The 15,187-nt window shown below is 59.9% G+C and overlaps 2 protein-coding genes across 2 annotated transcripts; both read right to left on the minus strand.

The window, feature by feature from the left end:
- Positions 1-24: 24 nt before the first annotated feature.
- On the minus strand, positions 25-8,047 carry PIGO (phosphatidylinositol glycan anchor biosynthesis class O). The gene is made up of 10 exons (XM_088152891.1): positions 7,458-8,047; positions 7,206-7,349; positions 6,497-6,620; positions 6,051-6,210; positions 5,545-5,718; positions 3,865-5,356; positions 2,776-2,979; positions 2,162-2,352; positions 1,434-1,504; positions 25-888 (listed from the first exon to the last, which is right to left on the minus strand). The coding sequence occupies exons 1-10, from the start codon at positions 7,963-7,965 to the stop codon at positions 759-761; spliced, it is 3,198 nt and encodes a 1,065-aa protein (XP_088009017.1). The 5' UTR covers positions 7,966-8,047; the 3' UTR covers positions 25-758.
- Positions 8,048-8,198: 151 nt separating this feature from the next.
- Positions 8,199-14,785, minus strand: STOML2 (stomatin like 2). Its single transcript, XM_088152902.1, has 10 exons — positions 14,628-14,785; positions 14,345-14,482; positions 12,941-13,040; positions 12,183-12,241; positions 11,822-11,923; positions 11,205-11,339; positions 10,660-10,804; positions 10,100-10,179; positions 9,212-9,340; positions 8,199-8,472 (listed from the first exon to the last, which is right to left on the minus strand). The coding sequence occupies exons 1-10, from the start codon at positions 14,682-14,684 to the stop codon at positions 8,335-8,337; spliced, it is 1,083 nt and encodes a 360-aa protein (XP_088009028.1). The 5' UTR covers positions 14,685-14,785; the 3' UTR covers positions 8,199-8,334.
- Positions 14,786-15,187: the final 402 nt, after the last annotated feature.

A 15,187-nucleotide genomic window follows, 5' to 3' on the forward strand; every position in this document is an offset into this window, starting at 1 on the left:
GCCATTGGAGCTGCTACTCCCGTCTGAAAATCCATTATTTTTATTTCAAAAAGCCAAATCTAGAACCTGGAACCCAGAATTTAGCACCCCAAGTTGATAGCAGCAATGAACTTCAAATATCTGGCAATTCAAACATCTGGAATTCTATCTAAGAGCCCCTGACCCACGCAGAACATGAGCAAGGCGCCTTTCCAAAAACATGGTTCTGCGCCATCCTGGATTGGAACGAAATGCCCAGGGCTAGCCAACTGCTGCCAAGCTAGCCTGCTACAGTGTCCTCCAGAAGCGGTTGCTGAATCATTCAGAATTACAAAGAAAGAAAGAAAGAAAGAAAGAGAGAGAGAGAGAGAGAGAGAGAGAGAGAGAGAGAGAGAGAAAGAAAGAAAGAAAGAAAGAAAGAAAGAAAGAAAGAAAGAAAGAAAGAAAGAAAGAAAGAAAGAAAAGAAAGAGCTACCCAGTCGTTCTCCACAAGACGTCATTGCCACTCAGTGACCCAGCAAAGGAGCGTGCACTGGCTTAAAGGTCTCTCTCGTTTCACCCTGGCGCTTCTTCCCATTCCTTGGCAAGTCCCATGCCTGGCCAAGAGCCATTCCATAGTGACTCCCTGCTATTCAAAAGTTGCAACTGAGGGTCCGTCCCCCTTTCTGCCACTCCCACAGTCACTGTCATTTGCAGAGAGAGGAAACAGCATCTCTTGCAGGCAGATCCAGGGCTCCTCACTGGTGTAAGTGCCCCTTGACTGACTCCACGCTACTGCACTATCTGGACTGCGCAAGGATGACCTGCTTGAACCACTTGCTCACAGCACAATCCACGCGCATCACCAAGCCAAGACCCAGGAGGAGGAAGAGGCAGCTCACCACAAAGCCCACAGCTTCGAAAAGGAACCTGCCAGCGGAATAAAGCACAGGGTGAGATCACGGCAACTGGGCAACGGATGCTTGGTGGGCCTCAGGCCTCACCATGAGCGCTCTGGTGGGGAGCACAGCAGTCTGTCACCAAAGGGGGCAGAACATGGGGAAGGGCGCTGAATCCTCTGCAGTTCGGTGGTCTGTGCTCAGGACACGCGGGACCTCCTCACATAAGCAAAGGCAGAAGGCCCCGAGGTATCACCTGAAGTTTGCAAAGCATGGGCAATGCTTGCCAGGACCCCAGAAGACGAGGCAGTCTGGCATCCTGGGGCTAACATTAGAGCCTCCATGTTCTGCAGCAGTCTCCTCTTTCCTCCACCCTTAACTGCCCAAAGCTGTGCATGCAGTAAAAGCAGAGAACTGGCAGAGCACCGTACTGATTTCTGGTCTGCTCGACTGCAACTCACCCACCCACCTGCTACCCGACCTCCAGACTCCTGCCCTGACTCTTCCTGGGCGGGTTCTGGGATTGTGGGGAGGTGGAGAATGAGCTTCCCACCACATGGCCCTAGTTTGACTTACTTTGGGGCAAATACCTTCCACACCATTAGGTGTCTCCTGAGAATCATTGCTGCCAAAACAGAAGCCAGAAGCTGTTGGGAGAGAAGGGCAGAGAGACCGGGTCAGTCCAGCAACAAGAAGAGAGCCTGGTTACCACAGGCAGCAACAGCAAAATTCACAGAGCAAAGCGGCTTTTTTCATTAGGGAATTCCAGGGTGGTCCCTGCAGCCAGCAAGGAAAGCTCCTGTAGCAAACAGGTCCCTTCACCTCACTCTGAGCTGCGGGCAGAACCCAGGTGGCACTCACGCACCTGAGCCAGCAACCTCAGGACCAAAACAAAACACGCAGAAGGGACAGGCAACTTGCGTCCCTCCCCACCACCCCACAGCAGCTCTTGCCAGTGTGACTGGCCTCAGGCAAAGGAGAGCTGGAGACCCTCCTTTGAGTCCAGGAGAGAAGGGCCATCTGGGAGACAGGAAAAATCAAGTGCCAGCAAGGAATGGCAGCCTCTGCCCAGAGAGAGAGAGAGAGACTGAGACCTTTCAGCTGCATCAGGTCATGCAGGCTGGCTGTGGCTTCTCAGGGACACAGGAACACTCTCCATCTCCACTGTGACAAAACGGACCACCTGGGTGGGTTCCCTGATCCCCTCAGCCACTCAGTTGCAACCAGATGAGACTCCCACGAGCAAACTGTTGCCACTGAATACCCACCGAGGCTTTCTCTAATGGTTGCTCCCGCACACATACCTGAAGCCCCAAAATAAGCAGGTATTTGAGGCCCAGCTGCAGCAGTGCTGCTGAAAACCGCTCTGGAGCTTCCCGGAGCCTCATCTCCATCATATGTTCCTCCCTGTCCTGGACTCGTGTCTTTGGCCTCCTGCCCCTGGCGGTGCTTGTCTCACAGACAAAGGGCCACAGGAGAAGTAACGGGCAGCCAGCTGCCTCAGGAGAGAGAGGATCCACCAACAGGCATATGTAGAAGGCCAAATAATACAGGTGCGCAAAGGAAGAATATGCAGAGAGTTGGAAAACATGGGAGGGGAAGCAGGAAATACCCCTCATCAGTTGCTTCTGTCCAAACAGTTTGAGCCCAAACTTTGGATAAACCAGGCCCCAGATTAGAGGCACCCTCCCCTTCTCTTCTGAGATAGGGCCCGGCTGAAACTTTGTCACTTGCTGTGGACACCCAGCCCTTTGAAAACACCTATGTGACTCTCCAACAAGCACCCTCCCCAGGGTTTCTCTTGACTCCCACACTCAGCTTGCCACTTGTCACAGGTGCCATTCACTCAGGATCCCATTTCTCTCTGCTGGGGAGAAAGCAGGGCTGGCTCCCAGAGGTCTCCTGAGAACCAACTAACCTGCCAGCAGGATTTGAGAGGCAAAGGTGTTGGCACCAACAAGGAGTGCGGGCAGTAGGTTGGTGGCGTGTCCCTGCTGAAATCCCACGAAGGCTGCATTCCAGTGGATGGCTGGGAAAACTGGCTGATGGCCAGTGGCATAGAAAAATTGCCCAGCAGCAAGAGCCCAAGCTACCAGGGCCTCCCACGGCACCACAAAGGGATCTGAGGAGGAGAAGGAGGAGGAGGAGGAGGAGGAGGATGAGGAGCGTCTGGCAGAGAGCCCACCCACCCCAAAGCACTTCTCTCCTTCCACGTTAACCCAGCCCAACGACCGCCACTAGTGCCAGCCACCCAGAGGGATTTGCAGCAGGAGAACCAGGAGATTCACGTTCTCCTTGTTCCTGCCTCCCTGAGGCACAGCAGTATCTCCAGCTACAGGTCAGAGTGCAGAAGCTGTCGCTAAACCTCTTTGCACACTGTAGTTACAGCTGGTCCGATGGCTGCAAGGCTCAGAAGCCCTGCCCGGAGCCTCTCCTATGGGCCGGATTTCTAGCTGCCTTTAATGCAGCCTCCTCAAAGCTGGGGGGGGTCACTCAGCATCTGGCTCTGACTCTCCTGGGTTTCCCTTAAAAAATCTCCTGGACTTGTAACTGGTGTGAATGGCATCGAGCACAGAGACTGTGTTAATTACAAGAAACGTTCCCCCCCCCACCTGGCTCCTCACCAGGTATTTCAGGCACAATTTAAGATGCGGGTTTAGCCTTTAAAATCCTAAAGAGCTTATGGCCCAACCAGCTGTGACATCACTTTACCCTCTGGGCAGGCTCACATCAAGTTAAGACACACCTGCTTCCGAAGGTCTGTCTGCTGGGCACACAGCTGCCTTTGCTCTGATGCAGACCGCCTTCTTTGGGATCCCGATGCCCACCCGTTGCTCTCCTTTCACAAAGGTTCCTCTTCAGCTAAGACTCTCGGCTTTGGCTACTCTACACTGAGTTTAACTAACTGTATTCTAAGAATTTGCTTTGTTTTTAATGGCTAGCTATCTTTCAGGCCTTCTGGACCAGGCGGCTCTTCTGGGTGCCTCGCTGCCATTTCCCAACTCACCTGTGTGTGCAGACGAAGAGAGGGCCCGGGCACAGGTGTGCATCCACAGCAGGGCGAATGCCTCCACGAACAGCAGGAGGAAGGCCAGGCTGAGGCGCTCAGCATGCAGAGTCATCAGCAGGAAGCCCAGCAAGGTCAGAGAGATAAGCAGAGCAGCCGAATACACGCTGCCCAGCCCATAGGCTGCCACAGCGGCCCGGCTGCCGTCCTCCGTTTCCTCCAGCCGGCTCTTCAGAGACTCCTGCATCCGGCGGTAGAGCTGGGGGATCAAGGCCTCAGAGCTGGGGGACACAATGGGGGGGGCTTGGCTGCCCTCTACAAATACGGTCACGGGTTTCCAGAAAACCAGGAGGAGCCCTGCCATCACCAAGCTGAAGATCCCTCGGGGGAAGACCTCCAGAGCCAGCTGAACCCAGGCATGAAGCTTGATCAGCGCCTCCTCAGCGCCAGAAGTGATGGCCCAATAACCGGCGATGCCAAGGGCCAGCAGCGGGAACCCCCACCGCACAAAGAGGACCAGGGCGCAGGGGCTGTTCAGGTTGCCGTAGTGCCGCAACCAGCGCCGGGTACCCCACGCCACGCTGGCCAGCACCACCAGACAAAGGCCATAATAGAGGTTCTTGGCCCTTGGATCCTGCACGCTGGAGAGGGGGCCCAAGATGGGGGAGGACTGGCAAGCGGGGGTCTCCTCACGGCACTTCTGAAAAAGCCCAGACAGCCGTGCACACACCACTACGGCCCCCACGGTGGCCAGCAGCTGCCAGCACAGCAGGGAGCCGTCCAGCCTGCCCTTCCACTGCAGCCTCAGCGCCTCCAGCAGCACCAGAGAGACGAGCAGGAATGGTAGCACCCGCCCCTCCGCCACCACAAAGCTGTCCGAAAGCATGGCACTGCAGCGCAACAGCAGGATCCCCAAGGGCAGCTCTGCCCCCGGCCCTGCCCAGAGCCTCAGCTTCAGGCTGAGGCCTTCGAACGGGGGGCAAAGGGCAGCAGCGTGCGAGGTTGGGGGGCGCGTGGTCCAGCAATGCCAGAAGAACCCCAGCTGCGATGCTGCTGCCCCCCAGGCAGACAGCACAATGAAGTCAGCTCTGGCCCCCCTGCAAAAGTGAGCCAGTCCTAGCAGGGCCACCCCCACCCCACCCCAGAGCAACGGGTAGAGGAAGAAGTGGCGGCAGGAGAAGTCCATGCGAGAGGCCACCTTGGAGGCAACGTAGCACAGCAGGCAAGAAGAAGTCAGGAGCGCGCAGCCAGCCACCATGCAACCTGGGTGGAAGCGGGCCCAGGATTCAGCACACACAGCCCGGGCCTCCCGTAGGTACTGCTGGAAACGGTTTCGGAGTGCCTCCATCTGCGGCAGAACCGGAGAGGCCGCCTGGGCCGAGAGACGCTCGTGCTCCTCCGCGATGGTGCGAAACAGGCGTTGGAGGTGTTGCAGCTTCTCCGCAGGAAGGTCTTGAGCGGCCTCTGCGTAGGAATGCAGGAAGCGGTTGACCTGTCAAGGCAAAGGTTCAGTGGCTCAGAGCTCTGGAGACGCCCAGGAGTCCCCTTCAGCATTGGGGGGGAGGTTCCTCACTAAGGAAAGAGCTTCCCAAGTTCACCATGGCCACCAAAGCATCAGCTGGGAGCCAGAACCTCCCTTCTGAGGGCCAAGGAGACCCATGGGAGGGGAGCTACTCTTACCTGCCTGGCATTGATGTTGTAGGCTGCCAGCTGGGCATGGAGCGAGGAGGCAGCGTCCCCCTCGCTTCCAAAGAGGTCAGCCATCACTTCCCCAATGTTGCTATACGGCACCGGCACCCCCAACAAGAGAGCCAGTGTGGGGACCAGGTTCACCTGCGGGACCGTCTCTGGCTCCTGAGAAGGAAAGGAGAACAAACGATGGGGGGAAGATGGAAGACCCCCTGGAGGCTGTCCATTTTTCACCCAGCCTCCAGTCCTCTCATCAGCAACCGACACAGGGATCAGCCCCCTGTGCCTGCCAGAAGTTTGGCTGCTGACCTTGGTTATTCCATCAGCACCGCCAATGGCAAGGGATTCTAGGAGCATCCAGATGGCTGCGAGTAACCTGCCCTTGCCCAAGGGCAAGCCTTATCGCAGCTCCTAGTCACGCTGCCTGCCAAAAGCATTGCATGCCAGGGAGTGCCAGCTCCCTTTTGGCACGATGCTTACATTGCCTTCTGGCTCACCTCAGGGGGGAGGTCCTGGAAGAGCGGAGCCTTGCTGTACACAAAGAGGGCTGCGTCGAGTTCCTCCTCGCTGTCTCCACCATGGTCCCCAGTCCCTGTCATGCCATGGTCCCCTGCCACCAAGAGGAGCGTGTCATTTTCCAGGTGGTCAACCAATGACCTGTCCGTCAACAACACAGAACTTGAGCTGTACGCTGTTGGCCTGTGCCACCCGCAAAGCAGTCAGACTGGTGAAAATAGTCAGCGTGTGCTTTTAAAAGCAGCCACGCTGTGACTCCGCTGGCTTCGACTGCGGCTGGGTAGTGTTGCCCTGACCCGTGTTGTGCCCTGCAACAAGACCAGGGAAGCCGGCAGACCCTGCAATTCTGCCCCCCGAGGCTGGGGGGCAGGAGGGACAGTCGTGTCGAGGAGCCAAATGAAGGGCTCCCTCCCCAGCTCCAGCTCACCTGAGCATTTCATCCATCTGGGAGAGCTTCTTGGCCATTTCAGGGTGATCTGGTCCATGTTTATGGCCACAGTGATCCACGCCCAAGAAATGGGCAATCAGAAGATCCCATTCACCACCATCCACTGTGCCACAGGAAAAAAGGAACAAAGAGGTCACACAGGAAAGAGGCAACTGCCCTTTGGGGGGTGTCACGCCTCTCCTAAGGGCTGAAAGGAAGGGCGCATGTTGCCCTGAGGCCTCCTCTCCAAGGCCTTAGCAGCGCATGGATTCAACCAGGCAAGGTACCAAGTCTGTTTCTAAAGGGAGAGGAGGACCAGGATACAGAGAGGGAAGGGGGAAGAGCCAGAGGCAAGCCGAGGCCAGCGGACGCTGGGAATCTCTTTTCCGAACAGACATCCACACGATGGAGAGTTCTTCTGTTCGACGAGTGGGTGGGGGCAAGAATAGCCAAGGAAAAAGAACCTTTTCCTATTTGCGAAGCTCACGGGAACTCAGTCATCAGTTTTGGGGTTTCTGTTAAAATGCGTACTCGGCTGGCTGCCCCAGATAACCCGTTAACGGTCTGAAAGCGTTTGCTCCGTTGATTGCGTTACGAAAAGCATTACAAAGCATTTTCTTAGACGCGCGGCGGGTGGTGGCCGGCGGCTTCCCAGCTTGAGACTGGGCTCCCCGGCGGCCCCTCCCTTCTGGCCGCTGCAGCCGCTCACCTGTCCGGTACAAGTGCCGCAGGATCCCGTCGTCCACGGTGTGAAGATCTTTCACGTTGAAAGAGGGGAAGAAGAAGGCCCGGTGGAAAGCCCGCGGGAAGAGGCCGTCCCAGGTATCGTCCCCCATGAAGACCACCTTCTTCCCTGAAAGGGGAGGGAGGCCGTCGGCCAGGGCGGGAGAGGGGCCGCGGCGGCGGCGGCGAAACGGCCCCCGCCCGCCCCGCCCCGCCCGCCCCGGCCCCCGCCGCCCACCGTTGTGCGCCAGCTGCCAGACCAGGTTGTCCTCGCGGATGGCGTAGGAGGCGAAGTTGCTGCCCGCGTCCACGAAGGTGGGCAGCGAGCCGGTGGTCAGCCCCTTCAGGCGCTGCATGGTGGTGGTGGGCGGGTCGGCGCGGAAGCGGTAGAGGCGGCCGTGGCGGGGCTGCCGGCGCGCCAGGCGGTGCAGGGCGCCCAGCCGCTCCTCGAAGGGCCGCGGCGCGCGCGCGGGGGCCCGGGCCCGGGGCCGCGCGAAGTCGAAGCGCAGCGCGTCGATCAGCACCAGCACGGCCCGCCGGAAGCGCGCGGGCAGCCAGCACGAGCCCGGCGCGGGCGGCGGCGCGCGGCCCCCCGGCGGGTGCGCGCAGGCGCTGCGCTGGCCCAGCTCCACGCGCATCAGCAGGAAGCCGCTGGCGAAGAGCGCGAGCGCCGAGGCGAAGAGCAGCGCGGCCCAGCCCAGGAACAGCAGCCGCGCCGCCGCCGCCGCCGCCGCCGCCCGCGGCATCCTGCCGCCCTTCGCCCCGCTCGCTTCCGGAAAGGGCGCGGCGAGTCAGGGCAGCGGCAGCCGGAAGAAAGGCAGGCAGGCAGGCAGGCAGGCAGGCTGGCGCGGGGCGGGCCGGAGAGCGCCCCCGGCCGGCGGGAGGACCGAGGCCGCGCTTCTGCGGCCCGGCCCGGCCCGGCCGCGAAAACCCTCGCCGCCCCCGCGCCCCCAACCGCCCCACTGAGGCTCACGCAGGCTCTGACCATCTCCTTTTATTACGACATGATTCAATCCAAATCAGAAAATAAACCGGGGCGAGCAGGGGCAGCAGAGTCCGGGGTCCTGGGGCAGGCAGGGGCGGGCGCTTCCGCGGCCCATGCCTGCGGGCTCCGGCTAGCTGGCGCTCGACTCCTCCAGCTCCGCGTACTCGGTGGCCTGGGGCTGATGCACCAGCTGGGAAGGGAGAGCGGCGCCCTTCAGGCTCTCAGGGGGCGTCTGGGGCTTGCCGAGGGAGGAGTAGATCGCCATGGCCTGCAGAGGAAGAAGCGGGGGTCGTCACCGAGGACGCCAGCGGACTGCCCCGCCCCAGCCCAGGGGAACTCCGAGTCCCCCCGGAGTCCCCGCCCCAAAAGAAAGCCCGGCCCTCTCAGAGGCAGTTGGGGAGTCCTTCCAAAGCTGCTCACTGCAAAGCACTGAAGCCCACGTCAAGCCCTCTGGCCTCAAAGCAAGCCTCTCTGACTGGGCCGCACCTGATCCTGGGGTCCCACCTCCCTTCAGTGCACCTCTTAGACTCTCCCCATCTCACTCAGGGCAGGGGGGTCCCAGTTTCTGGCCCAAGGGGACCAAAGAGAGCTTAATGGGTCTTGCAGCTGCGGTCTAGTGGTCGTCCAGACCCCTGCACCCAGGCATGGTCCCCCCAACCCCCTTCACTAGCCAGGAGGAGCAAGGCTGCAGCCACCATCCTCATCTCCAGGGGCCAGGGCAACTGGCTGGGGGTGGGCAGCAGCAGCTTTTCCTTTCCTAAAAACTCAAGCACCTCCCTGCCTTCTAGCGGCTGCCTGGATTTCGGGTAGTCCCTCCCAAGGCACAGGCGGCAACGGGGAGTCCCCTGCCCTTGCGGGGCCAGAGGGCCATCTCCCCCACTCTCACGCCTCTCTGCAGCAGTCTCTGTCCTTCTGCAGACAAGACTCGGCTGGGCTTCCTCCCTGGGCACTCTCCACCTTCCCGCAGGCCTCGTGCCAGAGGCTTGCCTCTTGTGCTCCAGACTGACCTGGGCAACCATGCTGGTCACGTCTCCGGTGTTGGTGGGCAGGAGGACGGTGTTGGACTCCTTTGCCAGCTGGGAGAAGGCCTGCACGTACTGCTCAGCCACCGACAGAGAAGCCGCCATGTTGCCATTCTGAGAAGAGAAGCAGCCAGGGTGAGCAACCAGGCCACTGGAGGAGAGGGTTTGGGGACGGGCCTTCCTCACCTTCTCCCCCCAGCCTTTCAGAGAGATTGCCCAGGACCCCTCAAAGTCACCATTTAGCTTGTAACAGAAATCCTGTCTCTTCCTCTCCCAAAGCAGGATAGATAGGCTCCTCCTTCATAAAGCTTACTCAATAAACTAGCATTGTTCACCCACTTTTTCATTTCTGCCTAGAGGACAATCAAGGCTATTATGCTTAGACCCCAGCAAGTAGGTCTGTATGCCCAGTGAGTGAATATAAGCAGAGGAGGGCCTCCACCCTGGCAGTATCCAGGCCTCCTGTTTCCCCCAAGAGAGGGCTGATCATACATGGTGCTACCACCCCACCGGAACAGCCTCCTTCCCACCCAGAGACCTTTAATCCAGACCTCCCCATCGGCTCCTATTCAGAGGAAACCTTTGGAGGGGTGCAGCAGCAGGACAGAGATTTAGAACCAGAGGGCCCTCCAACAGAGACAGTTCCCCCACCCCCTTTTTTTAAAATTTATTAAATTTATTTATTTTCAAATTTGTATGCCGCCCATCTCCCCCAATGGGTGACTCTGGGCGGCTTTTGCTTCCCACGAACCCAAATTTGCCCCAAGCAAGTGGCCCAGCCCCAACCAAGGGGTCACTTGGTATCCCCCCGGCCACTGCAAACGGGCAGCTCCTGACTCGGCCGGCCTTCTCCTCCCTCTTCCCTGTTGTCACCTGGTGGGCCAGAGCGGTGCCCAGAAGTCGGATGGCCTCTGCTTTGGCTTGGGCCTTCACCAGGATGGCACTGGCCTCCCCTGGAAAGGGAAACAGACCAAAGGGAGCCTCAGCTGTTCCAGGGACGGCCCAGGGAAGGCCAGCTCTGCTCCCCAGGCAAAGCCCCTTCGCTCCCAGAGGCCTCGCTTAGGGGGCCTTTGGCCTGAAGCTTCTTTCATGCATGGGGGTGGGGGGGATAAACCACACCTCTTTTCCTCCCCAAACAACCGTGAGTCCAGAGAAGAGAAAGGAGGACATTCCATGGACCAAGCGGAGCACCCTTTGTCCAGGCTGCTTGGAGAGAGCCTTCAGCTTTCCTATTTGAGACTGAACTGCCAGGCCTCCCTCAAAGCAGGCTGGAACTTCCAGTGATGTCTCCTTCTGGGCTCCCATTTCCTCAGTGCTTCTGACCCCTCCAAGCCAGAGACAGGCACTGCGCACGCAGAGGAAAACAGCTGGTGCTTTCGGCCGACTCCCCACTACAATGGCTTTTGGAAGAGAAGTTGCTCTGCTCTCCGTACCAGAAGCTTGGTTGATGCGCTCTGCTTTCTCAGCCTCTGAAGCCAGAATCTGGGCCTGCTTCTTCCCCTCAGCCACGTTGATGGCCGATTCTCGGGTCCCTTCAGACTCCAAGACAGTGGCCCTTTTGCGTCTCTCAGCCTCCACCTAAAAGCAAAAGGTCCACTTGGTGGGGATCTTCTTGCCTCTTGACAGAAGGACCTGTCTGGTTCCACAAGGACCCCAGAGGTCAGGAGGACTGGAGGTGTTCAGCTGCTGCCCTGGGGCGCAGGGAGGCGTTGCTCATCCGAGCCCCCTCTACAAATCCTGACCCCCAAACGCTGTGCAAGTCAGGGCCAGGCTAGGCCAGGAAAGTAACAACAGGAGAGAAGCTCCTTTCTGCACAGTGGACCTGCATCATCCTCCTTTCAGCAACAGCCAGGCACTGGTGAAAGGCGATGGACCAGAATTAAGGAAGCAGAAGCACCAGGCAGCTCCCATGGCCCACGAACTCGCAAGAATGGTGCCACCTGGAAATGCCTCCTTTGCCCAAGAACGCCACCCTGACCTGCATCTGCATGGACTCTTTCACTCGGGGTGGCACGTGGATGTCCTTGATCTCGTAGCGCAGGCACCGGATGCCCCAGTAATCCGAGGCCTGGTTGATGGCATCCACTATGCTGGCGTTGAGGGATTCACGCTCCTGGATGGGGAAAGCTTTGGGTCAGCAAGGGCAGAGCAGAAAGGCAGCCCTGGAACCAGCGCCATCCTCCCCCTCATCGGCTCACGCGTCCCCCTGGCCCAGCCCTGCTCAACGCAGGCCCGCCAGTCCTCTAGCGGAACAGAGGCACCCAGCACTGCATTGGGCCCATTTAGCGCCCAAGGGGTGGATTCTGCAGTCACGTCCCGGTCCCTCCTGAGCCTCCACTCTCTCCAGAACTTGCTGGGCTGCCCTTTGGCTTCTGCTCCATCTGGATTTTTGTCTGAGGAAAAGGCCACGTGGTTCTCTTCAGCTGAACGGTCTCCTAGGTGACCTCTGTAAAGCCCCTGGGGAGGCTCTCCTGGAGGGTTCAGCCAGGCAAGCAGCCCCTGCTCTTCCCTCGTCTTAGGACCCTCCTGTGAAACAGCCAGCGCATAGCAGGGCTCCCTCCCGTCCAAAAGGCTCCCACGTCTTCCGTCACTTACCCGGAAGACCTTATCCAGGGAGAGCTTGCCAAGCTCGGATCGCATGGTGGTCTGGGCAAGCTGGGTGACAGCATACTCGGGATCCTCCACCCCGTAGCTGGCCTAGAGGAGGAAGCGGGACATCTGACGGAAGCAATCAAGGAGCACCAAGTGAAATTCTCCCGGTCCATGCCTCGGCCTTTCCCAGCCCGATGCCTCAGAAAAGGTCCCCCGAAAGAGATTCTTGTACTTTCATCTGCCAGGCCTCCAATATCCTTGCAGATTAAAACCACCAAGGAAAAACAGCTCTGAGAGCTGGGGGAGAGGCTCACAGCCTCCGACGTGAGAAGTTCCAATCCTGTTCCGAGTTTCCTTCTGGTACCTTGTAAGCATCCATGATGCGCAAGTAGAGAACCCCATCGATCTGGAGGGTCACGTTATCTGCAAGGACACAGGAACTCTTACAGCAGGACTAAAGGGAACTTCTATCACCTGTAACAGAACTTCAGGGAAGGCCCAGATGCCAGGAAACCAGTCCAGCGCTTGGACTGCTAATGCAAGGCCTTGCTTTTTCAGTCAAAACAAAGAGCAAAAGCCCCCCAAACAAGAAAATCCACACGGGAAAGGAATTGGGTTAAGGACCCAGGCTAAGTGGAGGCCAACTGCCATCTAAGAGGATGGGCCTGATTGCTTTCCGTCCCAGCACATCTCTTGGCACCATCAGTCACCCTCTCACTACCACCATCCTTCTGCTACAAAGTCATTTGTCATTTTTTAATGAGGCTTTTAACTGATTGTGTGCTGCCTTGAATAGCTTCCATTAGGCAGCCCTATCAATTGATTTATTATCACCACAATGTTTTGCATCGTCCTTGAGAACCTTAGACTTTGAGCTCCGACTGGGACCACGAAACCAGACCGCCTCCTCTAAGCCAACACTGTGCTGGCACATGACTGATAGCAGTGCAGCCCTTCCCTGAAGAAACTAATGGTGCAAGCCCCCCAATAAAATCAGGGTGCTCCTTAGCATTAACAGGGCTGCCTCAACTCAGTTGGGCTCATCTCTGAATGCACAAGGCCCACCATCCCTCTGGGCTTCAGGTCCCCAGCTCCAACCCTAACCCAGCCAGGCCAGCTCACCATGAGTAACAGCCGACTGCTCCGGCACGTTGATGACAATTTCCTTCAGGCTTTGTACATAGCGTATACGGTCTAGGACTGGGATGAGGAAATTCAGTCCCTAGCAAGGATCAGCAAAGGACAAGAATGATCCTTTTCTCTACATAGAGCGATCTCCAGCTGCCTAACAATAATAGCATCGTAAGATTGGAGGGACCCAGGCAAATGGCTGTCCAACCTTTTCTTGAAAATCTCCAGTGCTGGAACACCCACCACCAAGGTCATCTAGTCCAACCCTCTGTAACATGCAGCAACCCCAAACAGATCATCTTTACAGAGGCCGCTGGCCAGCCTCTTCTTAAACCCTCCAGGTTGCTATCAGCACTTGGGAACAGCAGCTGCAGCCAGGCAGAAACGCTTCCCACCCCCCCTTCCCCACGGCTAGGCTAGGCCCAGCTCATCCCTTCCCCCAAAGGGCCACAGGCGCTCCCAAGCTCAGAAACCCGGGATTAGATGGGCTCATTCACTCCCCACAGAGTTTACTGAGGAACAGCACACCCACAAGCATCCAGGCTGGCATCCCTGCTGCCTGGCTAACTGAGCCACAGGGACATGCCCGAGTCCACAGGCAGCCTCGCCACCACTGCCCACCCTCAGCTTACAACAGGCGATAAGGAGAAGGCAGCAAGCAGGCGAGGAAGCGGGAGGCGACGCCTGGGCAACTACAACCGCCACAGGCAAGCAAGAGGGCTGTCCGTCCACTGCCAGGACCACAAGCTCCGATAAGCGGCCCGCGGCGGTGTGATTCTTGCCCGGAGCCGGGCTTGGGCGCTCAGCTGCAGCGCTCAGGCGCAACAGCGCTGATAAGCAGAGCCTGGAGCTCGGCAGCAACCGGAAGAGCAGCAACCACGCCGAAGCCGCCCCTCATCCCAACCAGCGCAAGAGCAAAGGCTGCAGGGCGCTTTCCAGGCTCTGAGAAAGACCCTTCTTCATTTTAAGGACCGAGTCCTGAAGGTGAATTACGTGGCTACTCCAACTTGCAAGGCGTAGAAGGGTAGGGTTAGCCCAGGCGGCAGCCTACAATAAAGCGCCGCGTCCAGTTCTCGGAAAACGAAGACCCGGCATCAGCGACCGCTTCCTTGGACTTCAACGGGACCCAGGAGGCCTTTCCGCACCTGGCGGCTGACGCCGGAAAGCGCTGCGGGCGAGCCGGGGACCGGCAAAGCGGCGCACGCTGGGCAGGCGACACTAGACGGTCCCAGAAGGCGGGAGGAGAAACCTCGCGCGCCGACCCGAGGGCGCAGGCCGTGGCCGCCTCGGGAAGGGAGAGGCTCTCGGGCGCCCGACTAGGCGGCCCCCAAGGCCCGCCCCCCCGACAGCCGCGGGCTCTAGCGCCGCCTCCTCTGCTGCCCCCGCGGCCCTTACCGGCTCGAGGATGCGGTGGAAGCGGCCCATGCGCTCCACCACCCAGGCCTCCTGCTGCGGCACGAAGAGCACCAGGGTGTTCATGGGCAGCCCCGAGACGCCCCTGCGCGCCGCCCCGGGACCCGGCCGCCGGCAGCCCTGCAAAACCACGAGGGAGAGGCTGGGGCGCGCAGCGGCAGGGCAGGGCAGGGCCGGACCCCGCCGCCGCCCCGCAGCGCCAGGGCAGGGCAGGGCCGGACCCCGCCGCCGCCCCGCAGCGCCGCCCCGCCGCCCCCGGGCGCACCTCCCGCAGCAGCAGCAGCCGCCCGCCGACCCCGCGCGCCGTCCGCAGCGCCAGCATCGCACCGCCCGCCGACTAGCGCCGGTCCGCCGCTCGAAGGCTCCTCCGCCTTCCGGTTCCGGGCAAGGCTCCGCCCCGCCTCTCGCGAGAGGCGGCGGGAAGAGCGCCCTGCGGCGCGCCAGAGCGAGCCCCAGGGGGCCGCCCCTTCCGCTTTCCGAGCCAATGGCGCGCCAGCCGCTCGGGTGCCCTCGTCGGGTTCCGCGGGGAAACCGTTCGCGCGGCCGCGGGTTCCGCCCCTGGTCCCAAGAGCGTCCGCCGGGGGCCTCCGCGTGGCCGGTCGCCGCCCGGAGGTTTCCTAGTGGTCCCCCATCCGAGCTCCTCTGGGTCCCTTCCCGGCCGCCTCCCGGAGGCCTCCGCTCGTCCGGCTAGGAGCCCGCCGAGGCGAGGCCGTTCCGTGCCGCGAGAGCGAGTAGGGGCCAGTCCTCCTCCCCGCTCCCCGGCGCGCCCGCGTGCGAGGCAGCCGCCCGCAAACGGCCTTTGGAGCGCCCCCGCCGCGGAGGCGC

The sequence above is a fragment of the Python bivittatus genome, unplaced genomic scaffold, assembly GCF_059951505.1.
Source record: "Python bivittatus isolate LINGU-HERP-01145 unplaced genomic scaffold, Pbiv_v1 ctg000570_np1212, whole genome shotgun sequence".
NCBI lineage: Eukaryota > Metazoa > Chordata > Lepidosauria > Squamata > Pythonidae > Python > Python bivittatus.

Excerpts from the sequence above, each read along its gene's own strand:
- PIGO (XM_088152891.1), bottom strand. The coding sequence starts at position 7,965 with ATGCCGCGGGCGGCGGCGGCGGCGGCGGCGGCGCGGCTGCTGTTCCTG. Across the intron at positions 2,980-3,864 it reads CTCTTCGTCTGCACACACAG|ATCCCTTTGTGGTGCCGTGG; the intron begins GTGAGTTGGGAA and ends TCTCCTCCTCAG. Across the intron at positions 2,353-2,775 it reads CTCTCAAATCCTGCTGGCAG|CTGGCTGCCCGTTACTTCTC; the intron begins GTTAGTTGGTTC and ends CTCCTGAGGCAG.
- STOML2 (XM_088152902.1), bottom strand. The coding sequence starts at position 14,684 with ATGCTGGCGCTGCGGACGGCGCGCGGGGTCGGCGGGCGGCTGCTGCTG. Across the intron at positions 13,041-14,344 it reads TCCACCGCATCCTCGAGCCG|GGACTGAATTTCCTCATCCC; the intron begins GTAAGGGCCGCG and ends GATCCTTGCTAG. Across the intron at positions 8,473-9,211 it reads TGACCAGCATGGTTGCCCAG|GCCATGGCGATCTACTCCTC; the intron begins GTCAGTCTGGAG and ends CTTCCTCTGCAG.